Here is a 27,340-nt window from a genome sequence, read left to right as displayed (position 1 = left end):
ATCTCTAGGGGCCACTTCACTGTGGGTTTACTCCTCTAGGAACCAGGAGCCAGGCACTCTCCCCAATTCACACCTTGTGAGATGCGACTCAGATTGGAGCAGCGACTTGTTCTAGGCCACCCAGATGGACAGGGCCAGTGCCAGGAGCCAAGCCCGGAGCCCGCGGCCTGATCCCTAGGATGCACGGGGCTTGTGCCTTCTGCGTTCCGCCTCCAGCTCTCAGAGCAAGTTTGAAGATTGCTCCGCCCCTTCCCTTCCGCCTTCCCAGCCCGCGCGCTCCCAGGGAAGGGGCGGAGTTCTCCGGCTCTGATGACACCGTCGCCACGGCAACGCGGCCATACTGGCCCCAACGGACCCGGGATCTGGGGCTGCGGCGCTGCGGCCTCGTGGGCAGACCGGAGCATGGACAGCCTCTTCGTGGAGGAGGTGGCGGCCTCCCTGGTCAGGGAGTTCCTCAGCAGGAAGGTACGTGGCGCCGCCCTCACAGCCCTGGGAAGTTGCTCAATTTGGGGGGTGGCGGGGGGAACAGTGTGGAGGCACCCCTGCAACCTCTGCACCTTCGGGGAGGGAGCCCTTCCCCTGCCCGCAGCCTACCCTAGAGATGCCCGATGTAAGCGCCACTTTCCCGGGCCTGGGGAACTACCTTTCCCAGGAGCCATTTCTGTCACGGTGCAGGACCGCGGCCGTCCTCCCGGGCGTCTCCCTCCAGGGCGCGCGAACCAGGGGCCTGGGCCCTCCCCATTTTCTTAAAGTTCACGAGGCTCTGGGAGCCCAGCAGGCCGGCCTTGCCGCCGGGCTCCATAACCAGTCCCAAGGCTTACATCCCACTAGGAAAGAACTTCCCCCCAAAGGAAATCCAAAGGGCTAAGAAAAGTTCTTGCCAGTCAAACCCTTTAGTCCTGTTCATCGGTGGGAAGTTCAATCGTTGAGGTCGTTTTGTTTTTAAGTTCTCCTAGTGTCTTGTCCCAGGAGAGTTTTCAGAGAACTCAAAAGTTGGGGAGGGGCTTCCCTGGTGGCACAGTGGTTGAGAGTCCGCCTGCCGATGCAGGGGACACGGGTTCGAGCCCCGGTCCGGGAGGATCCCACATGCCGCGGAGCGGCTGGGCCCGTGAGCCATGGCCGCTGAGCCTGCGCATCCGGAGCCTGTGCTCCGCAACGGGAGGGGCCACAACAGTGAGAGGCCCGCGTACCGCAAAAAAAAAAAAAAAAAAAAAAGTTGGGGAGGTCCTTGGCTCCTACCTGCCCTGACAGTGGAGATGAGGGCAGGCTGGGGAAGAGGTCACTGGGGGTCACTGTGTGTGGGTGTGTAGGGAAAGCACCCACTGCCGACCCAGGCTGACCACCTGCTGTGTGTTTGGTGTCCTCCTGGTGTCATGTTGGGTGGGGACGACGGGCTCTTGTCTGGCATTAAAAGACACACATAAACAAAATAAACAGTGTTTTGAATGGGGGAAAGGGAAGGGCTTTGGAGGGAACAGTTCAAGTATCTGCTATTAATTAGCAGCTCAAGCTGGAGTACCTTACTCACTGCCTTGATTTCCTTATCTGTAAAAGAGGAATAATAAGACCTACTCGTGGCAGATCTATAATGAGGATTAGTAGTAATGTACGGGCAGGTCCCAGCCACTGTATCTGGCACAGCTGGCATTCAACATTGTCTCCTCCCCCATCTCTGATGTGCACCTGTTTTGAAAGTGTCTTTCTTTGCTTTTTGAAAATGTATTTTTATTTAAAATGCAATGTGGCCTCACTGTACCTGCTCTGTTTTTATGGCTAATTGACCTGCCATCACCTAGTCCTGGCTACACAGGGGATATCAGTGATACACCCTGTGAGGCTGACCACGGCCATCGTTTCTTTTAAGTCTGGGCTACCAAGCAAAACTCTCTGAGCGTTTTCCTCATGCCTATCCTTTCTCGAGTACAAACGAAATCCAGAGACCTCACCTGATATCCAAGGCTCCCCTGTAGCCTAACCTCACCTTACCAGCCCAATCTCATTTCCAGCTTCTCTCACATGCTTTCTTTTCCCTGTTCCACCCATGGCCCATCCCAAGTTCCATTTCCTTCAAGATGTCTCAGGCAGCTGCGGCTGAAATAACTGATTCATTTGCCTGTGGTTTGCTCATCGGTGCTCATGTGATGGTTTATACCTCTGCCTGTCTCACCCACTAGACAGGTCCCCAGAGCTGACGCCTGAACTGGGCGGAACCTTGGCAGTCGTCTGGTTCACTTGGTCTCCTCTCCTTCCTACTTTTGATCGGGGCGCACTAAAGCCCCGAGAGGAGAAAGGAGTTGCCCGCAGTCATTCAGAAAGTCATGGAGAGCTGGAACTGCAGCTCAGGTCGGCTACTTTGCTCATCCCCTTCTGCTCCAGGACAGAGACTGTGTGCTCCCCTCAGGGCTTGGCACAAGGCAGGTACCGAGCAGTTCTAACCAAGAGCGTGCCCAGCGTGGTGCGAGGTACTTTCTAGATGCCTGTTTATTCTCTCAAATCCTCATAACAGTCCTGAAAGAGGTATAATTATTCCCTTTCACGAAAGACTATGATCAGACTGGCAGGCGAAGAAACTTGCCCAGGGTGAGCAGGTCAGATCATGTCACTCCTCTGTCCAAAACCCTCCATGCGCTTCCTTTTGCAATTAGAATAAAAGCCCAGGGAAGGCCTCACCAGGGCCTACCAGGCTCCCCATGACGTGGCTGCCAGCTCCCCCTCGAACCTCACCTTCCACTACTCCTCCTCTACCCTCCAACCTACTTTGTACCTAGCTACACTGGCCTCCTCCAAGCGTGATCCCCCTGCAGGGAGAATCATGACAGTCTCCTGGCAATGGCAGGGTTCACCAAGGTGACTCTTCTGGTGCCCTAGCCTTCCAGTCCTCCCTCCTCTCGTGCCCCAGCCTCCCTCTCCTGCAGGGACCTGTCCCACCTGACCTTTGACACTCCTTCCAGGTGGTCATGCCCTAGGCTTGTTTCCATAATCTCAGTTCCAAGCATCCCATCGTCCCTCACTTCCAGCTCACCCCCATGAGAAGCCCGATATAAACTATTCTTCGGTCTCACTGCCATCTCCATTCCACTGTTCCTGCCAACTTTTCACCATTCCTCAGCCCTCTGTGACCTCTCCTCACGTCTTACCCACCCATCATTGTAATCACGCCCTCAACACCACGGTCAACTCCTTTGCCTGTCTCTCCCTTCGTTATACTCCTCTGATGTTAAAAATTCAGATTGGTCTACTCTGTGCCTGCACTGCAGAGCTGAATGGGGCTGGGGGAAAACACACCACTGTGTTGATGGTTTCATGCCAAATTCATGGTCACTCACCCCTGTGGTGCCTCAGGGGTGCCCGCCCATCTGCTTATACCTCTCCAGCCCGTTCACTGTCTCAAATCTTGGCCGACCATTTCACACATCTATCTCCTCAAGTTCCAAAGCCCCCTCCCCCTCTAATTTCACTGAGAAAATAGAAGCAGCCTTGAGAAAACTCCAGCACGCCCTACCACCACGGTAACTAACCTTCCTGGGCCTGAACTATTCGCCCCACCCTGCCTCCTGTTCTTAGGAATGAATTCTCCATCTTCCTGGGTAAGGCCAACCCCTCCCTGTGTGCCTGTCCCCTCTTGTGTGTTCCAGGACACTGGTGCAGTTATCATCATCTCTCTGTATTGTATCATACATTTTGCTTTCTCTACTGGGTTAGTCTTATCAACATGTATATGTGCTCCTACCAATTCCATCTTGACCCCAACACCCTCCAGCTACTATACTCTTTCTCTTTTATAGCAAAACCCATGAAAGGGCTCTGTATGTTCTGATTCTAATTCTTCTCCCTGTTTTCTCAAACCCACTTTAATCAGGCTTTTGTCCCCATCACTCCATGGAAACAACTCTTGTCAAGTTCACCAATGACTTCTGATTTTCAGTCCTTACACTTATTGATCTAACAATTGTGTTTGACTCAGTTGATTATGCCTTTCTTGGCAACTCATTCCCCTTGGCTTCTGGAGATCACCCCCTCCTGGTTTTCCTTCTATACCTTCTCAGGTTCCTGGCAAGTCCCCCCTGGCTTCCTGAGCTGTGCATGCTGGTGGGCTTAAAGACTGAGTCTCTGGCCCTCTTCTCTTCTCCATTCATTTCCCAGCCACTTCCACCACTGTTGTGGGTTCCAATACCATCGATATGCTGACAGTTTCCAAATGTCTATCTCTATCCAAGACCTCTCCTTGAACTCTTACATTCTTTCCAACTGCCTATGTTACATTTCCACTTGGATATCCAATAAACACCTCAACTTAACACGTTCAAAACTCAATTCCTGATTCCTTCACCTCCTGCAATTTTTCCCACTTCAGTAAGTAGCATCACTAACTGTCTGGTTGCTTGGACCAAAACCTTTGGAACCATTCCTGGCTTTTTTTCCTTTTTGTGCATGCTGTCCATCAGTAAATCTGTAGGCTTTCCCATCAGAGCACTTAAAGAATGTAGCTGCTTATTCCCACTTCTGCTACAACCACCCTGGTCCAAGTTACCTCCATCTTTCATGTGAGTTGTTCAATAGCCTTCTAATCTGAATATGTAATCCCCTATCTCATACAGTCTGTTCTCAACCTAGCAGCCAAGTAAGTGATCCTTTGCAAATATAAGTTAGTCCAGGATGCTCCGTTTTTCAAATCCTCCAGGAGCCTTTCCATTTTACAAAAGCCGACAAGGCCTTTCCTTAGCAAGCTCTGGGCAACCTCTATGACCTCATTTCCTGACACTTTTCCCTAGTCACATGGCTCTAGCTGTACTGGCCTCCTTGTAGCTGCCACAGGGCCTTTGCCCTTGTAGAACACTACCCACAAGTGTCTGCACAATCTGCTCCCTTAGTTCCCTCATGTCTCGACTCTAATGTCACTTAATCACGAAGCTTTTCCTGATCACCTTTTATAAAGTAGCAACCCTTCCCTGCACCCCCTCCTGGCCCTCTGTGTTTCCTGACTCTGCTGTATTTTTTTTCCCATAGGGTATTCTATTTGTTGTCTTTTTCCTGATAGTAGGTGAGCTCTGTGAGGGCCAGGACTTTGGTCTGTTCACTCCTCTGCCTCTAGCAGATGAACGAGTGGACTAATGGTTTGTTCCTTTCATTTCACAGATGGGGAAACGTGAAGACAGGAGTGAGCACATGGATGATGCTCAATAACTAGCTGGCTATCTAAAATAGTGTCTCCCCTCTCTCTGTTTTCTCTGTCTTCATAATAGAGCATATTAGCAGCTGGTGTACCGTACATTTACCCCTTTGTTTGTGGTTTGCTTCCCTAACAGAATGTCACTTCCATGAGGGCAGGACTTGGTCATAATCCATCTATATCTCTGCATCTAGAACAGAGCCTGGCACAGAGTAGGTGCACGACAAGTGTTTGTTGAATGAATGATGGGACCGATGACTGGCTGATTTCTGAGGGCATCCTTGTCCACTGCTCCAGTGGTTTTCAAATGCCAGTTTGCACCACAACCCCAGGGAATTTGTTAAGTGTGCCAAGACTTGCTGATCTGAACTGCTGACAAACATCAAGAGTTACCCAGAAGAGAGGGACCCTTGTTATACAGGTTTCCACTTCACTTGGGTGGGAAGGCCATGGTTAAGCCCCCATGAAATGCAGGTGCCTCTTGAGTCCCACCTCTCCTTCCGGCTGACTCTCCTTAATGGACCCAGGCATGTCCCCACCTTTTCCCCAACATTTCTTTCTGTTCCCCGCCCCCCCAAGACTTCTTTTCATTCCTTTTGGTTCAAGGTTGTGTTCGTACGTCTTGTTTCACAAATTCTTCTTGTCCCAATTCATGGCAGGTAGCAGGTTTTGTCTTGTCTTCCCAGCACTGAGAGCCTCTGTAAAATTCTGAATACAAAGCCTAGGGGAGCCACTGAGGCCTGGCTAGCACTGGGGTCTGGATCCATCAGAAGCAAGGGCTCCCTTAATGCCAGGCTGAGCTGTGTGTGAGGCATCTCCTCATCTTCCGCCATTTGGTTATCACTGCGTTCTGGGGAGGTGGGCAGGCCACAGCTGCTGTCGTTTTCAAATGAAGAAGCCAGGCTCTTAGGGGGATTTGTGCTTCCCAAGGCCGGCCTTCTGGGAGTTCAGGGCCGGATGATGGAAAGCGGCTGCGCTGGGGCACTGCAGACGCTTACCACGTGCTTCCTGTGAGTCTGGGTCCTCGCATCACCGCCTCGCAGCCTGGGATGGTCAGAACTCCCGCTCTGTGAGTCCACTGTGTTATGTTGGACAAATCGACTCTGGTGCCCCATCTGAAAGAAGAAGGAAATGAATACTGGCCTTTTGTTTATGCTTTTCCTTTTGTTTATTTTTAATGCTTCATATCCTGTGGCCCCCAATCTAGGCCAAACCCAGGGCTCCAGAGCCAGCCTCGGGCCAGACAGTTGCTACCTGGATTTCACTTTCCTTTTCTATAAAACGCGTTGACAACTTCAGCCTGAGCCCAGCCCGCAGGGTGGCTGTAAGATTCGGAATAATAATTGTGAAGATGATATCAAGTGTAAAGTTTATATCAAAATAAATGCTTAAGTCAGTTTTTGGTCCTCCCAGTATCCTGAGAGGAAGGCAGGAGAAGATGATCGAAAAGAACATTAACAGTCTTGTTTATCCTCTGCGTCAGAGCTCGGAAGGTTTTGATTTAAAATGGTAAAGAGTGACTCAGAGTTCTTCCCTCAGGGCTTAAAGAAGACGTGTGTGACCATGGACCAGGAACGCCCACGCTCTGATCTCAGCATAAGCAGCAGAAGCCATCTCCGGAAGGTTTTGCATCTTGAAGTTCTCTACAAGGAGAACAGGGTATGTGCTTTCAACGTGTGGTACGGAGTTCTGGAACGGAATGTGGCGACGTCAAAAGCACTCATGAGCCCTGCCAGGTCATCCGAGACCAGTGGCCGGAGGCTTGCCGTACATGCGGTCAGGGAGAAACAGACCAGGCTGAGCGCGGACGAATCCCACAATTGTGTGTGTGGGGTTTCCAGCCTGAGTCGGCAGCACCCAACTGGCCTCGCCGCGCGTGTGCAGCTCTGGGGCGCATTTTGAACCCGAGCCTGCAACAGTTATTCCCGGTGCTCCCTCCTCCCCGCCATGAGGCTATTCTTAGTAAGACTGTACTTAAAAATATAGCATTCAGTTATGCTAAAAATTTCCGTTCTCTGCCTGCATATGGTTTTCCTTCTGCAGTTCTGAGTAACACCTTTTTCTTAAGGTCACTGTGACGTTTAATTCAGGCAGGTGCAGGGTTTGGGTTCAGCTAACCCGGGTGCGTTGGAGTTGAGGTAGCAAATGGAACAGGCACCTCGGGGTGCTTCCCTGATCCCCCAGCCTCGATGCCCCCACTTTCTGTTACAGGCCTTCAGGGTACCCCTTATTTTTCCTTCGTTGTGCTTCTTATGTTTATAATAGAATATTTGTGTGGTGGTTTAATTACAATCTGCCTTCCGCACTACCTTGGACGCTGCAGGATGCATTGTATCCCCATACTTGACATGGGACTGATGACCTAGTAAATAGTCAGTGTGTATTTATGAATGAATGAGCGAGTGAATGAATATACAGGAACGAAGGAATGAAGCTACCGTTCTGAATTAATTGCTCTTTCTGTAAGAAGAGAGAACGTTATAATTTGATTCAAGAATGGGCTCTCCAGCAGATGCCTTGTGGGAGGGCATAAGTGTCAGAGGTGGAAAGAACTTCGTGATCGTGTCGTTCAGCATTTATCACAAGTGGCAGCCAGGTGAAGTCCTACCAGAGGCCCGGTAAAGACCTTCATCCTCTGGGTCCTGCGGTGACACTCGGGCCCCTCCATCCCCTGTAGACAGAAGACTGTTGCCCCAGGCAGCAGACACTCAGCAATCCTCCTCTAGCTGTCTTTGAAGGCAGGAGAGTAGACTGTACATTTTAGAAAGATTTTCCACAGAGAGTGAGACAGCTAGGCAGAAAATTCAATTAACCATTGCTGCACAGTGGAATTTTTATATAAATACATCTTTACCTAATTTCCCAGAAGGATCTTTGCCATTCAAGTTCCTTTTATTTCTTCACTGTGGTGTAGTCTCCCTAAGGTAACTATTATCTAAGATACTTAAGATATTTTCATTAGATCTTGATAGGTGCCCTGATAATTTGATTTATACAGTAGTTATTAGCTGTTATACAATGAATTGGAGCTTATATTTTACAGGAAAATATACTCATTCATCTGTCTATGGCATTATAATTTTGACGTTCACTCAGCACAAAGCTAGAGTGATTCTGGGAAAGCCCTGCCAGTTTAATGTTAATTCCAGTAACTTGTTTTTCCCTATTAAGTGTGCAGTAGATAAAACGCCTGTGTAAAATTGAGGTTTTGAAAAATGGTATCTAGATTCATATAAAGGCTCTATCTATTATGAGCAAAGTGATGTGAAAGGCCACAAAGTACAGTTCAGGTATTCAGGGCCCTAAATCTCTCGTATTGAAAGAAGAACAAGAAGGTTGAAATAATTATTTAACATCCCCCCCACCGCCCCGCAACTCTCTTCCTTGTAAGTTTCATCTAGACTTAGGCAAAATAGCTTTTTGGGTCCCATTCTAAAAAAAATAAAACTGTCCCCTGATTTTGACTGCCTGATAATTCTGTTGAGTTTGATCATAACCCTGTGGGTCTTGGTCCCAGAGTTCTGCTGTGTAGGTCAAGGGAATAGAAAGGGGGAAAGACTGGATACACCCGAGGGTTCCCTCTGTGCCAGGCTCTTTATCAGGCACTTTACCACTCTGACTGCAAACTCACCACATGCCCCATGCCTGGCCGCAGTTCCAAAGGGCCTGGGTGTTACTGGGCAGGTGGGTTGCGGACTGACACATGGTCTAGCCCCTGAGGCCAGCCTGTGGATTGCTGCTTGGATAACTGTGTCTGTACAAATTACTTAGGAGACTTTCTAAAAGAAATCAAGGTTCTAATCTTGGTGATTCTGGCTTAGTAAGACTCAGCGGGGCCTGAGAATCTGTCTTAAAAAAACCTCCAAAGATAATATTTAGTGCTGTCAGGGTAGGGAAATACTGATACCACTTATTTCCAAAACCTACTACTAAAGAGTTTCCTTTTGGACTTCCCTGGTGACATAGTGGTTAAGAATCCGCCTGCTAATGCAGGGGACACAGGTTCGAGCCCTGGTCCGGGAAGATTCCACGTGCTGCGGAGCAAGTAAGCCCGTGCACCACAACTACTGAGTCTGTGCTCTAGAGCCTGCAATCCACAACTACTGAGCCCATGTGCCTAGAGCCCGTGCTCTGCAACAAGAAAAGCCACTGCAATGAGAAGCCCGCGCACCACAACAAAGAGTAGCCCCCGCTCACCGCGACTAGAGAAAGTCCGCGCGCAGCAATGAAGACCCAATGTAGCCAAAAATAAATAAATAAATAAATTTATAAAAAAAAAGTTTCATTTTATCTTTTTTAAAGATTGGGGTGTAAACTGAGTCAATCCTGACTGCATCTCTATGCTCTTGCGCTAACTTTCTGCAGCGTTGTCTCTGTAATTCCTTATGCCCAGTGTTAAATGTAGAGTACATAAGCTAAGAAGTCATTCAGGTCCCAGATGTTTATAAAGTTGTAGCGTTAGCGATCATAAAGACTTAATTTTTTTTTTTAATAAAAGGATATATATTTTATAAAGTTATTCCCAGGAGAAAAAAACAAGAGGAAATTTGCTCGGGTATTCCTCTGTTCATACCACATTTTGTTACAGTTGTTCATTGACTCTCCTGACTCATGCATTGGATGCTAGCTCTTTTAAGGTACTGATTTTTGTCTTCATCTGTGTTGCTACCTAACACAGTACCTGACATATAATAAGCAGTCAGTGAATGTTTGCTGAGAGAATGTATGGATGAGTAAGAAATTGATAAACTATGTCAAAGAATTGTGATGGCTGTCTTTCCCACCTTTCCCCAAAGCTGTACATAAAATTAATGATTTTTTTTTCTTCTGATGATAGGCAAAGGGAAATCCTCTAAAAACAAACCTTGAACTCATCACCAGATATTTTCTGGATCACTTTGGAAATACTGGTAACAATTTTACTCAAGAAACACCAATCCCTGCACTCTCAATACCAAAGAAAAGTAACAAATTACCATTGAGATGCTCAGAGACCACGCTGGTAAATATATATGACCTTGCAAGTGAAGATGCGAGTTGGAGAACATCATTGTCAGAAACAAGCAAAGCCAGGTACCTCTTCTCATTTATACTGTGGATTAGTTTCTTATTTCTGCTATAACAAATTACTGTAAACTCAGTGGCTGTAATAGGGTTCTCCAGAGAAACAAAACCAAAAGGAACCAATAGGGTATAAATGTGTATATGTATAAATATATATGTGCATAAATATATATTTAAATAAAGAGATTTATTTTAAGGAATTGGTCCATGTGGTTGTAGGGCTGGCGAGCCTGAGATCTGTAGAGCAGACTGGCATGTTGGAAGCTCAGGCGGGATTTCTGTGTTACAGTCTTGAGGCAGAATTACTTCTTTGGGAAACCTTTGTTTTTGCTCTTAAGATCTTCAACTGATTGAATGAGGCCCACCTGTATTATCTAGGGTGATGTCCTTTACTTAAAGTCAACTGATTGTAGATATTAATCACAATATGTTAATTAATCACAATATAAAAAATATCTTCACGGCAACATCTAGACTAGTGTTTGACCAAACAACTGGGTACCATAGCCTAGCCAAGCTGACATACAAAATCTAACCATCATGGTGTCCTAAAGCAACACCAATTTATTTATTTTACAGTTCTGAGGTCAGAAGTCCAAAATTGGTCTCACTGGGTTAATGGCAAGGTGTCAGTAGGGCTGGTTCTTTCCAGAGGCTTTGAGGGGAGAACCCGTTTCCTTTCATTCTTCAAGTTCTAGAGGCTGCCTGTATTCCTGGGCTTGTGGCTGCTTCCTCCATCTTCAGATCACATCACTACAACCCCTGCTTCTGTGTCACATCTCCTACTACTGACTCTCATCCTCCTGTCTCCCTCTAATAAGGACCCCTGTGATTGCATTGGGCTCACACAGTCAATCTAGGATAATGTACCCATCTCAAGATTCTTAACGTAATCATGTCTGCAAAGTCCCTTTCTTTTGCCATGTAAAGTAACATATTCACAGGTTCCAGGGACTAGGTTGTGAACATCTTCAGGAGGCCATCACTCAGCCTCCCATCCTCTGCATTTTCAGAATCCCTGTCATGGAGCACTGTTCTTTTCCTCTGGAAGCCATGGGAATGGACCACTTTGTGATGGAGGATACTTATGATTCAAAATGTTTAATTTAAATTCCATGATTCATAAGGTTCGGGGCTTCCTTTGTTAGCATTTTCTTAAAAACAGGAGTAGAGAATTCTAAAAGGCCACTAAACACTGGAGCGATGGAGAAATCTGGAAAATAAGCTCTTTTGGAACTCGGGAAGAAAATGAACTGGCATTCTTGATTGTACCTCTATTATTTGGAAAACAGTTATTTTTTTTCTTCCAGTTTTATTGGTATAGAATTGACATACAGCACTGTATAAGTTTAAGTTGTAGAACAGAATGATTTGATTTATATATGCCATGAAATGATAACTACAGTAAGTTTAGTGAACATCTATCATCTCTTATAGATACAAAAGAAAAGAAAAAGAAAAAAATATTTTCCCTTGTGATGAGAACCCTTAGGATTTCCTCTCCCTTTTTTTTTTTTTTTTTTTGTGGTACGCGGGCTTCTCACTGCTGTGGCCTCTCCTGTTGTGGAGCACAGGTTCTGGACGCGCAGGCTCAGTGGCCACGGCTCATGGGCCTAGCCACTCTGCGGCATGTGGGATCTTCATGGACTGGGGCACAAACCCGTGTCCCCTGCATCGGCAGGCGGACTCTCAACCACTGCGCCACCAGGGAAGCCCCAGGATTTACTCTCTTAGCAGCTCTCATATATAACATACAGCAATGTTCATTATATTGATCATGTGGTACATTACATCCCTAGTGCTTATTTATCTTCTAAGTGGAAGTTTACACCTTTGACCACCTTCATCCAATTCCCCCTCCACCTACCCCCTGCTTCTTATAACCACAAGTCTGAGCTCTTTTTCTATTTTGTTTGTTTTTGAAGTATAAGTGACCTATGGCACTATGTTAATTCCTGTTACACAGCATAGTGATTCGATATTTTATACATTACAAAACGATCAGCACTGGAGAGCAGTTATGTTAAGTTACAACCTTAACACACTGCATGTCATCACCAATAGTGAGTCTAACTTCCTGGGAAAGGGTGTTTTCTTCCAGCTCTGTTGAAAAACATTTCCTTTCCTGAGGGTAGCCAAAGCTTAAGGTCTGGGTGTCAAGCTGCTAAAAGATGGGGACCACCAAAAAATTAACTCAAGGCTTAAGATGTGAAAGGAAATGAGGGTGGTATGAAAAAGATGATTCCTCCTTCAAATACACTTACTGCCTGGCTGGGAAATGAAATACTTTTGAACCGATAAAAAGCCAGCAATGCAGAGGTTGAAGCTTCAGAGTTCCACCCAGTTACCCAAGCTACAAACTTGGGTGTTATCCTTGACTCCTCCTTGTCTATCATTTTTGCATCCCTTTGTGTCCTTAATGATGCTAGACTCTTTCCCCCGTTTCTCTGTCTCGCAACAGCGGCCTCCATTCACACTCTCACCTCTTCCCCTGGCTATCTCCCAGGGTCTCCTTCTCTCACCTCCAGGCCCCTGGTCATCTTCTCAAATCCACCCTTGACCTAAGATAGAGTGAGATTTCCACAAAACAAGTCTGGCCATGCTCTTCCCTGCTGAAAGGCCTTCAGATGCTCCCTGTAACTTTTAGGATAAAGTCCAAACTTCTTAGGAGAACTTGCAAAGCCTTTTCCACATCAGCAGGTGTCCCACCGCACCCCCCCCCCCCCCCCCCCCCGCCAGCTCACCTGAGCATGTCCTGCTTTTACAGGACTCTGTGATAGTGCCTGGGGCCTTCTGGTTACCTCCTGCCTACTCATTCTTTCAGACTCAGGTTCTGCCTTCTCTGGAAGCCTTTCTAGATTTCCCCAGGGTTGGTTCCGGATCCTTCCTCTGCTTGGCATGTCCCAATCATAGCGCACATGACCACTTCTGTCATGCATGACCCAGTGCTTGGTAAGCAGCTTGGCACAGAGTTGATGTTGACGCCTCTTTATGCCAGAGTCTGATAGTAGAGCATAGCCCAGCCTGTGTCCGAGGGGTGCTGGGCTCTCAGTGACCACAGGTGGGATTCCTCTTTACCTGGGTCTCTTGCTCTGTCTCTTTCTCTTTTTTTTTTTTTTGCGGTACGCGGGCCTCTCACTATCGTGGCCTCTCCCGTTGTGGAGCACAGGCTCCGGACGTGCAGGCTCTGGACGCGTAGGCTCCGCGGCCATGGCTCCGCGGCCATGGCTCACGGGCCCAGCCGCTCCGCGGCATGTGGGATCTTCCTGGACCGGGGCACGAACCCGTGTCCCCTGCATCAGCAGGCGGACTCTCAACCACTGCGCCACCAGGGAAGCCCTCTTTCTCATTCTTGTTCTTCCTCACTCCTTGCTTTTGCTCTCAATCTCTTACCCTCTTTTGTTCTCTCTCCCTCTCTTACACACACACACACACACACACACACACACACACACAAACACACACACACACCCTCTTTCTTCAACGCCAAGCAACCCAAGAAAAGAAGCTGTTGGCATGCCTAACTTTACTAAACCTTAACTGGGAACGCCAGGTTTTCCAAAGGTCTCTATCCACCACCCTCAGTGGTGTGCAGTAACTGGGCTCCACCCCTCTTATGACTATACCATCGTCCCCCCTTATCCATGGGGGATACATTCCAAGATCCCCAGTGGCTGCCTGGAACCGTGGATAGTACCGAACCCTATGTATACCATAATGGGAGGGGGGAACTGTTGTATTGAAGGGCTACAGTTTTCCTTAATCACTGGGGTCTGGGAGAAACAGGGATGCTCTTCATACTGAGGATTCAAGGGATCCTATCATCGGTCATCGACTCTGATTTGGTTTCTTGTTTCAGGTCTCACTTTGTCGGCCAGACTTGCCCTGATACAGAAGTATTTTCTTTCCCTTGCCTTTATTGATAAAGCACAATCTGGTTAGAAATCATAACAGATTTGTGAATGGGCTTGCTATGGGTACCTGTGGAATGTGGAATTTATCATCATTGCTAGTGATTCCTTTTGGGGAAGCTGTTTTAATGGAAATATCCCTTTTTCGCAGACACGACCATCTTAACGGGGATGTACTTGGTAATTTTGCATCATCCAAAAGGGCCTCCCACAAAAGTAAGCCCTTGCAGACTGTCCCAGGTGAAAGCCCTCCTGTGGCTCCTGCTAGGGAGAAGATGGACAAGCTTCAGTCATCAGAGCCTTCCTTGGACACGAAGAGGATGGGAGAGAAGATCAGGCCGAAGTCTGGCCTCATTGTCCGAGGCATGATGGCCGGGCCCATCGCCAGCTCCCCACAGGTGGGCTTGGTGCTCTCACTATTATTATGAGCATGGAAAGTGAGGGCCGGGCAGGGCTTAAGGGGCTGCCTGGGTTTATCTGGGGGTACCCCACGAGACAGCTCAAGAAGGGAGGATCTGCCTGGTAGATGGCAAGAACACTGGCCTCTTTTTCCTGTCTGGCTCTACTGTCAGCGCTCTGGGGCCATGGGTGGGCCTCATCACCTCCCCTGCCTTCGGTTTAACTATCTGGTCAACCAGGTGCTTACCAGGTGGATTCTTTTGCAGGGTGAGAACACATCTACCCAGCTTTATCTTTGCCATTCAGGCGTGGGGGGACCCATCCCAGTCTAGAGGACATATTTTTTTAAAATTTTTTAACACATGATAGTGAAAAGGGAAAAAGAAATCCCAATCCTTATAGTTATGTTTTGTTTTAAAAAAATTCTAAAAACTTAACACCGTTGTTTTATAGTCTCCCTTAAGGAGGGGCCGTGGTAGGGTCCCATCAGGTGGGAGACTAAACCAAAGGAGAGAATGAACGTAAAAGGGGTTTGTAAAACAGAAGAGAAACAGAAAAACAAAGGAAGGTCAAATGCCGAACTCAAAGTAGAGTATCAGTCAAATCAGGGAGCCTAAGCCAACCAAAATTAGGTCATCTGTGTCCACGCTGGTCACCTCCACCCTCACGTGTGGGTGTGGCTGCACATGCCAGCACTGCTCTCCCAGTTCATCTGGAATCAGGGCAGCAAGCAGTGGACCTTCTCCCTGCCTCAGCCCACGTCCTGTGAGATTTTCGGACAAGGTCTTTGTTCCTCTTGGCCATAGTCTCGTCTGTTAGTCCAGGTGTCTAAGATCCCTTCGAGATCTGGAATTTCATGGTTCAGTGATGGTCATGCAGTTGGGAAAGGGAAAAGTATTTTAATAGTCTTTTCAGAAAACTAGGGGTATCTTTTAATATTACACCGAACCTAGACAAGTTGTTTCTTTTTTTTTAATCCAGTTCACAAGGCTGGCTGTTCGCTCAAAAACAACCTGCTTTGGGTCTAGATCAAGTATAGTTATCTGTCATTGTTCTGTTGATTAAAAACATGCACAACCTATAAGTTGAGAATTACGTTTTATTTGACGGACTTGCTGAGGACTTAAGCCTGGAAGACAGCCTCTCAGATAACACTGAGGGACTGCTCAGAAGAGGTAAGGGAGGAGCCAGGATATACAGGAGTTTTTGCAAGAAACCAGCTAGTAGGAACATCAAAAGATTACTGTTAATTAAAGAAAAACAGGGACTTCCCTCGTGGTCCAGTGGTCAAGAGTCCAGGCTTCCACTGCAGGGGGTGTGGGTTCGATCCGTGGTTGGGGAACTAAGATCCCACATGCTGTGTAGCGTGGGGAAAAAAAAAGAAAGAAAGGAAAAAAAAGAGAAAAACAGACATCTCAAGTTAATGAAGTTAGCACTTTTCTTTGTACAGGAAGATGCAGAGTCTGAGTTCACTTAAACCATTCCTTGAATACACACCTTATCAATGGAAGAAAATGTTGCCTGCCATTTCAGTAAACAAAGGATGCGGCAGCCACCAAGCCATCACACTGCAGTGGCCTGATGGTGAGCCCTGAGGGAACTCAGGGTAGAAGTAGGATGCCGACCATCAGACACTGCAGCCGCCACCAGCCCCCACATAGTGCACCCTGAGGAGACGCAGGATGTGAAAGCACAGGGTGCTGACCCCAGAGAGCTGAGGTGCGCATCAAAGGAATGATTTCAGCGAGCCCTGACTTTTGCATCTTCTCATATATAAAAAAGTACTAAATTCCTTAACTTGAGATATCTGGTTTTCTTTTTCTTTTTTTAAAAATGTTTTTATACAGCAGGTTCTTATTAGTTATCTGTTTTATACATATTAGTGTATATATGTCAATCCCAATCTCCCAATACATCCCACCCACCCCCACCCCCCCGCTACTTTTCCCCCTTGGTGTCCATACGTTTGTTCTCTACATCTGTGTCTCTATTTCTGCCCTGCAAACCGGTTCATCTGTACCATTTTTCTAGGTTCCACATATATGCGTTAATATACGATATTTGTTTTTCTCTTTCTGACTTCCTTCACTCTGTATGACACTCTCTAGGTCCATCTACCTCTCTACAAATGACCCAATTTCGTTCCTTTTTATGGCTGAGTAATATTCCACTGTATATATGTATCACATCTTCTTTATCCATTCGTCTGTTGATGGGCATTTAGGTTGCTTCCATGACCTGGCTATTGTAAATAGTGCTGCAGTGAACCTTGGGGTGCGTGTGTCTTTTTGAATTATGGTTTTCTCTGGGTATATGCCCAGTAGTGGGATTGCTGGGTCATATGGTAGCTCTATTTTTAGTTTTTTAAGGAAACTCCATACTGTTCTCCATAGTGGCTGTATCAATTTACATCCCCACCAACAGTGCAAGAGGGTTGGTTCCCTTTTCTCCACACCCTCTCCAGCATTTGTTGTTTGTAGATTTTCTGATGATGCCCATGCTAACTGGTGTGAGGTGATACCTCATTGTAGTTCTGATTTGCATTTCTCTAATAATTAGTGAGGTTGAGTGGCTTTTCATGTGACTCTTGGCCATCTCTATGTCTTCTTTGGAGAAATGTCTATTTAGGTCTTCTGCCCATTTTTGGATTGGGTTGTTTGTTTTTTTAACATTGAGCTGCTTGAGCTGTTTATATATTTTGGAGATTAATCCTTTGTCCGTTGATTCGTTTGCAAATATTTTCTCCCGTTCTGAGGGTTTAGACAAGTTGTTTCTTAATGTGGAACCTGAAACCATCCCAATGAACTTTTTCTACATATCAGTTTCCACTGGTTTGTCTTGAACTTTGAATGACTCTTTTACCACTGCATGGTTTAGTAACATGATGCATTGGGTCATGTGGAAATTATTGGTTTACTAAGTTATATGGATCTTCTGAACGTTGACACATTTCAATATACAAAAAAAACCACACATAAACAATTGCATTTGTTGATGTCACTACTCAACTTATCAGAAAGTTTTTGAGAAGCCCTCCAGTTCATAATGGCAAACACAAGTTTCCCCAGATTCTAATTTTTACCTGATGACTTGTATTTTATCACTGGCAACGGTGTATCATTTATGTTCCTTGATGTGACAGGCTCAATTTATTTTCAAGAAAATGCCTGCCAGATACTCAGTACTCAGTATTCATATACTGAATAACCATAGTTCATCTGTCAGTTGTTCCATGAAAAAACCAGCAAGTTTAGCTCACAATTCAGATGGCTGCATAAGTGCTTCTCCTGGTGACAGCCTCATCCTCTGCATCCCGCAGAATGTTTATATATACCTCCCATTTTGTCACACAGACTGTTAAAGAGATGTATAACATAGGGTCAAAATTGAACACAATTAATATTCGTTATGCTTCAGCATGGACATTCTTAAGTGAAATTAGCATTTCACTTATTTACTTTTATTGCAAGTGGTGTTAATACCTTGAGTCCTGGTGAAGATTGGTGCTGCTGCCTTGATTCGTGCTAAGGGCCAGCCAACAGTTTTTCCCACCAGTGCTTTGCACCGTCAGTACAAATGTGGACACAGTGAAAAAGGCAAATCATGTTGTATTATTATTATGAAAATAATTTTGAGCTCCCTGAAAGGGTTTGGGGTTAGACCTGTAAGGTCAGTGGACTGCACTTTGGGAACTGGTGGACCAGATGAACACTAGGGTCCTGTCCTATCATGACTTTCTAATCATCAAGTCTGTGCGGTTCAGACCCCTTCATAACTGAGGTGTAAGGAAGATGGCTTGTACCTACCTGCTTTACTGCTGAGAGATTGCTGCAAACTTCTCCCCAAAGGAGAAGTGATTGTTCTTGGAGGTGTTCTTTTCCCCTGGAGTATCTGAATCCCGTGAAGGACACAGAGGTAGAATTTCCCCAGGTATTCTGGAAGGTGTTCTGTGGGCCTTTGAGTGCCTTGGCCATACTTATTGGTTGCTCAAGAGAAAAGAGCAAGGTTGCCAGGTAGTGCATCATTAGGTATGGCATATGGATCAGCTCTGCGCTTTTGAAGAATGAGGAAGAGGCTGGGTTCCCTGCCCTTGGCCGGAAGTTTGGGTCTCCTTGGGAATGTTGACTAATGTTTTCCTTGTTCTGTGGCAAGGGATGCCCTGGGTGGCTTTCGGAGGAGGTTTATAGTGCCTAGTAATTTCCACCAGGCAGGAATATGGCAGAATTAGCTGTTCTTTTTCTGGCACAGGCTTTACCATTTGGCCCAGGATTAGTTCTGGAAATGCTGAGAGGTCCAGAATTTTAAACCCAGGAAGAGCCCAGCAGGTGTCTTTTTGTCCCCTACCCCTACTCCTCTACCTCAGATTGGTAACACCGTGAGTTCTCATTTCATTGGTTAATGATTGATAGTGAGAGAGGACATTTCTGTTGACGCCTCTGAAATTCCTTCATTTCAAAAAGTAAGCATTGCTTACTATGTATAGGTCACTGGGCTGGGAGCTCTGGGGACACCAGAGTTGAAGGAAGAATGGCCTCCATCACCTGGTCTACTGGCAGGAAGGGTTAAGGCCATATGTAAGTGGGGACGGGGGCAAAGATGCATCGCAGTAAGGAATATTTGCTGGCTGCTGTGCAGGGTTTGGCGCTGTGATGGTGCCTTACGTGGGTCTGGGTCTCTCCTTTGGTCCTCACCATGGTCTTGTGGGAGATCGGCACTGTAGGTCCCCAATCCCTCATCCAAAACCTTTGAGCAAATGTGTTTTGGAATGTAGATTTTGTTTTTAAACTTCAGAAGGGAAATACAATGCATAAACCACATACCACAGAACGCCTGCAGTAGGGTTTGGAGTAGCACCCCATAAATAAAACATTTCTGCAGCAAAACATATGAGTATTCACACTTAAAAAGGGACCGCGATGGAATTCCCTGGCGGTCCAATGGTTAGGACTCTGTGCTTTCACTGCCGAGGGCCCAGATTCAATCCCTGGTCTGGGAACTAAGATCCCGCAAGCCACATGGCCAAAAAACCCAAAAAAAACCAACAAAAAAAAACCAAGAATGCAAGCAACCTACCTCATAAGAATGAAAAAGAATTTGCCATGGGATTCCAAAAGAAATGGTCATTTTTTAGGGGTTTTGGGATTTAGGAATTATTGATAGCAGGTTGTGGACAGGTTATATTGCAGGTGGGGCAGTGAGGGACAAAGAAGTTCAATGACTTGTCACAGAGCACACGGCTGGCAGGGGGTGACACGGGAACACAGGTCTGACCCTGGAGCTCTCTGTAAGGGGTATGAGGGGGGGACCAAGGCATGCTCCTGGGATTTATGTGGGTGGGGTTCTGTGAAAGCGTTACAGAAGTGGTAGCCCCTGCGTGTCTCCTCAAAGGGTGGGTTGGATTTTAGGAGAAGGAGTTGAGGATGGGAAAGACTTTCCTGGGGGAGGGAAGATCATGGGTAAATGCTTGACGTGGGATATTTTCTCACCTCCCTCCAAGGGGATCCTCACCGCTGCTTTTGTCCTTGCTCTTTTCAGGATTCCCTCCGCAGACGCTCGCTGAGGCAGTCCCCGGCCTTGAGCAGCACGACCCAACCCCACGAGGAGGGGAGCCTACAAGCGCCCGAGCTGTCTGCTCATACCCCAGCCTGTCCCCCGCCTGTCCCGCAGGAGGGCCCGGCTTCCAGCACCTCCTCCACCCCCAGGAGCACCCTGGGCCTGCTCAGCCCCCTGACCTTGGAAAAGTGGAGAGCCTCGCCCAGCAGCCCTCCTCCCCTGCCAGGCAAAGGGCTTCCCCAGAGTGGGAGCGGCCGGTGGAGAGACCTTTCAGAGGACAGCCCAGCCGTGGACAGTGGCCTAGAGGCCGACAGGACCGCCTTGAATTTCTCCTTGTCCAGTGGGAATGCCCCGACGACCCAGGAGAGGCTGGAAAGAGTGTTCAAACGGCAGGGGAGCCAGCCCCCGGCCCTCAGGTGAGTGTGCTGTGCCCAGGTGATGGTTTTCGGAGAACCGTCCAGTCCCGAGTGGCTCCTTGGGCTCTCCGAGCGAGGCTGTGAAGCAGGGGAGGTGATGATGGTCACTCCACCGGGGAGAAAGCAGCCCAGAGTGCACACATCAGGAGGCTTTGCGAGGGGTGTTTCTTTGGCCCTTCTTACTTCTTCTCAAGGGTCAGCCTGATATGGTACAAGAGATGCGTCGAAGCCAGAGGTATGGTGGTGAATCAGTTCCCACAAGGCTCCTCTGGGGCAATTTCTTTTAACCCTATCCTAAGCCCTTCGCTTTTATTCTTTCACAATAGACCTTGGTGATCCCTACACTGATTGGTTTTTGAATGTTAAACCAACCTTACATTTCTGGAATGAACCACCCTTGGCTCTGACGCATTATCTTTGTATATATTGTTTGATTTGACTTACTAATATTTTGTGTAGGGTTTTGTATATAAATTCATGAGGGAGGTTGGCTGGCAAATTTCCTTTCTTGTAACAGCAGCCTTGTGAGATTTTGGTGTCCAGGATATGCTAGAAGTGGTCCCTCTGTTTCTTTATGGTCTTGAAGTGTTAGTGTGAGATTGGTGTTATTTCTTCCTTAAATATTTGGGAGAGTTTTCTGGAGAAGGCTTCTGAGCATTGAGTTAAAAGGTTTTAAATTGTGGATTCAATTAAAAAATTTTTTTAATTGAAATTTTCTATTTCTTCTTGTGTCAGTTTTGGCAAGTTGTATTTTTCCAAGGAATGTAACCACTTAATTTATATTTTAACTTTACTGATATAAAATTGTGTAATTATACACAATTTTTTTTTTATTGGAATAAAATTGCTTTACAATGTGTTAGTTTCTGCTATACAATGAAGTGAATCAACTATACGTATACCTATCTCCCCTCCCTCTTGGACCTCCCTTACACTCCCCCCCCATCCCACCCATCCATGTTGTCACAGAGCACCGAGCTGAGCTCCCTGTGCTATATAGCAGGTTCCCACTAGCTATTTTACGCATGGTAGTGTATATATGTCAACCCTAATCTCCTAATTCGTCCCACCCTCTCCTTCCCACCCTGTGTCCAAACGTCCGTTCTCTATGTCTACGTCTCTGTTCCTGCCCTGCAGATAGGTTCATCTGTACCATTTTTCTAGATGCCACATATATGTGTTAATATATGATATTTGTTTTTCTCTTTCTGACTTACTTCAGTCTGTATGACAGACTCTAGGTCCATCCACATCTCTACAAATGACCCAATTTCATTCCTTTTTATGGCTGAGTAATATTCCATTGTTTATATGTGCCACATCTTCTTTATCCATTCATCTGTCTTTGGGCATTTAGGTTGTTTCCATGTCCTGGCTATTGTAAATAGTGCTGCAATGGACATTGGGGTACATGTGTCCTTGTGAATTGTGAATATCCTCTTATTGTCCCTTTAAAGTCTGTAAGATCTGCAGGGATGTCTCTGTTTCCATTCCCGATACTGGTAATTTGTGTTCTATGAATTATATGCTTTTTTCAAAGAGCTAACTTTTGGCTTTGTAGGTTTGTTTTCTAATTAATTGATTCCCACTCTTACTTTTATTCTTCCTTTCATTCTGCTTTCTTTGAGTTTAATTTGCTATTATTTTCTATTTTATTTTATTATTTATTTCTATTTTGTCTTAAATTATTGATTCTCAGCCGCCTCCTCCTCCTTCTTGTTCTTCTTCTCTTTCCTCTTCCTCTTATTCTTCCTCCTCTTCTTCTTTGGGCATTTCTTTCTTTTTTTTTTTTTTTTTTTGCGGTACGTGGGCCTCTCACTGTTGTGGCCTCTCCCGTTGCAGAGCACTGGCTCCGGATGCGCAGGCTCAGCAGCCATGGCTCACGGGCCTAGCCGCTTCGTGGCATGTGGGATCTTCCCAGACCGGGGCACGAACCTGTGTCCCCTGCATCGGCAGGCGGACTCTCAACCACTGCGCCACCAGGGAAGCCCTTTGGGCATTTCTGATTCTAATTTTTAGGGGATTCATGACTGCTATTTCAGGACTATTTTCAATATTTCTTACATATAATTATTAATATTGAGTACTACCATTAATTGAGAGTTTACTTAGTGCCTGATACTATACTAGGCACTTTTCATATATTATTCTATTTCATACTTGGAAAAACCTGCAAGGAGGTATTATTATTCCTCAATTTACGGATGAGGGAATGCAGACTCATAGAGGTTATCACTCCCAAGTTTTCCTAGCCAGGAAGTGAAGGAGCTGGGATACGAACCTAGGTGTTTCTGAGTCCAAAGCCCATCATGCCTGTAAGCACCATCCTGTACTAGTTAGGTAATTGTGTTTTTGTTTGTGTGTGATGTGTATGTTTTAAACACTAGTAATTTGCTTGGAGAATTTCTGCAGGGGTGGGTATAAGAAGTATTAGGCATCCTGGTTTGTAATACTGGCTTTTTAAGTCATTTACTGTGCGCCTAATATGTGCCAGGCACTTAGGCACTGGTAGTGCAAGGCAAGCTAAACAGATACAGTGTATTAACTCCCTTTGTGACCATAGATAAGCTGGGCCTACTTTGCTTATACATTTTGTGACTATGTTATTTGATGCATATACACATAGAATTCTTATAGCTTCCTGTCGGATAGACTTTTCTATCATTATGAGATCTCTCTTCATCTCTAATAATGCTTATTGCCTTAATGTCTATTTAGGTATAGCTACTTCAGCTTTCCTTTGATTAGTGTTTTCATGGTATATCTTTTTTTCCATCTTTTTATTTTCATCCATTCTGTAGCTTTACATTTAAAGGTGCCAACCAAAAGTCTGTGCGGTTTACCAGGATCCTTCACCCTTTTAAAAAATAATTATTATAATTTATTTAAATTAAAATAAAGCAAAAGAAAACAAAACCAGTTTACCCATTTCTCCCACCTTCTACCCACCTCAGCTTTCTTCTTTTGTAATATCTTTTAAGGCTACAAATTTCCCTCTAAGTAATGCTTTGTATCCCAGAAGTTAATAAATTATATAATCATATAATTTAGCTTAAATGTTTTCTAATTCCCATTGTGATTTATTCTTTTGACCTGTGGGCTATTTAGACATGTATTGACTAATTCACAGCATTTGGGCTATTCTTCTGGTTATCTGTTTGTTTTTGATTACTAGCTTATTTCCACTTTAGTCATAATATATTCTGTATGATTTCAATCCTTTGATATTTGTTGAGATTTCTTTATGGTCTAGTATATATTTAAAGCTTATCTCTCATAACCAGCATATATGTGGATTTTTAAAAATCCAGTCTGATAATTTTTTGTTTTAGTTGGAATAATTATTGCATTTACATTTTCCTTTTGCTTGAAGAACTTTCTTTAGTATTTCTTTAGCAGGTATATTACAATAAATTTTTTTTTTTCAGTTTTTGTTTGGTAATGTCTTTATTTTGCCTTTATTTTTGAAGGATATTTTCAGTGGGTATAGAATTCTAGATTGGTGGCTTATTTTCTTTTCAGCACTTTAAGTATTTAATTCCATTATCTTACCTTAGTCTTTCATTATCTCTATTGATAAATAAGTTGACATTTTTTATTACTACTCTTTTGAAGGTAATGTGTCTTTTTTTTAACCTCTGACTGCTTTTTAATTTTTTTTTTTGCTTCTTCTCATTCTTTAATTTTCAACAGTGTTACTATGATGTGCCTAGAGGTGGTTTTCTTTGACATTTCCGTTAGTATATGTAGAGCTTCCTCAGTTTGGGGTTGATACCTTTCATCAGTTTTGAAAATTATTGTCTATTGTCTTTTCAAATATTGCTTTTATCCCATCCTTTCTTTTCTCTCCTGGTACTCCAGTTATACATATATTACTACATATTTTCACTGTTCTATAGGGTTTAAAAAAATATTCTTTCCTATGTTTTCCATCTTTTTCTCTCTCTGTACTTTAATCTAGATATTTTCTCTTGCTCTATCTTCTGGTTCATGTTTTTTCTCTTTTGCCGTGCTATTAAATATATATAATAATATATTACTTTCAGTTATTTTTCAGTTTTATAATTTCTGTTTCTTTGTAAAAAGTAGATATCAGTCTTTTGTGAGATTCTTCATCTTTTATTTTCTTGAGCACATTATTCATAGTCATTTTAAAGTTGCTGTCTGGTAACGTCCATATCTGGATCACCTATAGGTCTATTGATATTGTCTTTTTTCTTTTGGGTTTTGATAATTTCATCCTGTTTCTTTGCATTTCTGATAATTTTGATTCAATTCGAGACATTGCATGTGAATAATTGTAGAGGCTCTGGTTAACATTACCTTCCTCCAAAGAGGATTTAATTTTCTTTTGGTAGATATTAATCTTTTGTTAGTTTTAGACTTTGTAAAATATCTTTTCCTTTGTTGGACAGAAATTCTTAATTTTGGCATAATTAATCAATCTCTCGTTTGACATACGATTTGCATTTTTGCATTTTTTCTTTATTAAGTCTTTTCTTTCCTTTAGGTTTCCATGGTATTCTCCTGTATTTTTTCTATTAATTTTGTAATTTTAGCTTTCACATTTAGGTATTTAATCTTTTGTATTTGTTAGGTTGAAAGACTCACTTTTATTTTTCTCCATATAGTAAGACAGTTTTCCTAGCACCACCTACTCTACAATTTGTTCTTTACCCCATGTCTTGATTCTTTTCTAATTTCCTGTATAGATTGTCCAGCCAGTGCAATAACAGTGCTGTATATTCAGAACTTCTTCCCCATTCCTTTTTCTAACTATGATTGCTGCAAAATTGCAGAGACCTTATACAGGAAATCATCAGAAATCATAATCCATCCTGGTGCCTTTTAGGGTATCCACAGAGACACTCTAGAGAACAGCCTTATCTACTTATTAGTTTTTAAACTAGAAATGGTGGGACTGGCTTTACATTAAACAAATATATATATATATATATATATTTTTTTTTTGTTGTTGTTGTTGTTGTTGTTGTTGTTTGTTTGTTTTTTGGTACGCAGGCCTCTCACTGTTGTGGCCTCTCCCGTTGCGGAGCACAGGCTCCGGACGCGCAGGCTTAGCGGCCATGGCTCACAGGCCCAGCCGCTCCGTGGCATGTGGGATCTTCCCGGACTGGGGCACGAACCCGTGTCCCCTGCATCGGCAGGCGGACTCTCAACCGCTGCGCCACCAGGGAAGCCTTAAACAAATATTTAATATATATATTTTAAAAGAATCATGACCATCTAACAATATTTTAAGGTTGCAGGCATGCACAAAATATACTAGCTCTCTCTTGTGTTTCATTGGTCATGACCATAGTTTTTATTACTGTGGCTTTGTAGTTATAACCTGGTATCTTGGTAGGGTCAGTTCCCTACTTCGCCTTTCTTTCAGGATTGACACAGCTATTTACAGATCTTTATTCTTTATGTAGGCCCTTTTGCCTGTTCACCCAACATGTCTAACTTATTTCTACAAGAGGGATAACTGGTTTGTCCCTTTGCCTTTGTAAGTCCCAAGGCCTTTGTAAAGGCCTTGCTCTCAAACCATCTCCTGAGTGTCTCTTTCTTGTCAATCAGGTGTTTTATACTCATAGTGGTTTTCTTTGACTAACTTCACCTCCACCCACTCACCTCTAGCCTATTTTATTGTTATCACAGCACCTATCATAACCTGAACTGGGCTCTGGAGTCTGATGGCCTGGACTGGCAAACCACCTCTGCCCTTTATAACCACTGTGGCCTTAGGCCAGTTCTTAGGCCCTTGAAGGATGGTATGGACTTTGTCTTAGAGGAGGAGGAAGGTAGCAGGTAAATGTGCTGCCACAGCCCCCTCCCTCAGGACCAGGCGAAGTATGACCAGGAGTGCTTAACATATGATAATAGTGTCGATCTTTATATCAGTAAATGTTTTGGGAACTTTGTTGTTTACCCACTACTTATTCCCTCTATGCTGAGCACCGTGCTAAGCACACGTGTGTATTATCTCGTTTGCTCTTTAGGATAATCCATTCAGGTGGCTATTATTGGTTTTCTTCTCAGGGCGGGGGAGGTTCTCATTAACTGGTATTCTTCTCCTCCTGAGTTCTGAACAAATTGCCAATGGAAACAAAGGATATCAACTAGATTGGGGTAAAATACATATCATCTCTGTGATTGATAAAGGGAAGGTAGGAGACACAGCAACTCATGAGGCCTGGTGGGCCCAGAGCTGGACAGACTTCTCCACCTCATCTCAGGCCCAGGACCAACCATGTGGTGGGAGGGGCCAGCCCCCAGAAGAGCAGCTCACTCCCAGAGGAGAAAGGGTGCAGCTGAGCCTAATGCCCGTCTTTCCTTTCTTTCCCAAATTAACCAATCAGGTCACACATCCTCCCTCAGGATGGAGTGAATAAAAAGGAAGAGAGTAAAGGTCTGCAGGGTAGACCAGTAGAACTTCCAAACTCCCAGGAGACACTGGGAGTTGAGAACAAGCATCCTCCCACCCCAGCAATTACTATTCCATTTTAGATGAGGAAACTGAGGCACAGAGAATTAAAGGAACCTGTCAAGATTCTGGGTCGATGCAGGCCTAAGGGCTCACAGTTTGGCACATGGAATATGGGTTGGATTTCAGCAGTCTCTCATCCCCTCAGTTAGGCAGCTTTGTGCAGTGCACATACTACCCAACTGTATGTGGCACCCTTGGTTTGAAACCAGGGCCGAAGTAATCCCACTTGCTAAAACTACCTACCTCCTGCCCTTCCCAATACCCCTCCAACAGTCTTGTCTGCCCATCACTGTTTTTTTCATTCAGTACAGTAAACATAGGTCTGAGACCTAGTGTG

The 27,340-nt window shown here is 45.0% G+C and overlaps 1 protein-coding gene across 1 annotated transcript in view; it reads left to right on the top strand.

Annotated features, from left to right (window-relative positions):
• Nucleotides 1-290: 290 nt before the first annotated feature.
• Nucleotides 291-27,340, top strand: part of MINDY4 (MINDY lysine 48 deubiquitinase 4) — a 102,783-nt gene continuing 75,733 nt past the window's right edge. The window contains exons 1-5 of the mRNA XM_004269940.3: nt 291-465; nt 6,710-6,829; nt 10,008-10,243; nt 14,297-14,543; nt 20,080-20,513. Of these exons, the coding sequence (XP_004269988.2) occupies nt 310-465; nt 6,710-6,829; nt 10,008-10,243; nt 14,297-14,543; nt 20,080-20,513 (1,193 nt within the window). The 5' untranslated portion in view covers nt 291-309. The remainder of the gene's footprint in view (nt 466-6,709; nt 6,830-10,007; nt 10,244-14,296; nt 14,544-20,079; nt 20,514-27,340) is intronic.

This window comes from Orcinus orca, chromosome 9 (genome assembly GCF_937001465.1).
Source record: "Orcinus orca chromosome 9, mOrcOrc1.1, whole genome shotgun sequence".
NCBI classification, from domain to species: Eukaryota; Metazoa; Chordata; class Mammalia; order Artiodactyla; family Delphinidae; genus Orcinus; species Orcinus orca.
This window is presented reverse-complemented; position numbering and strand designations above follow the sequence as displayed.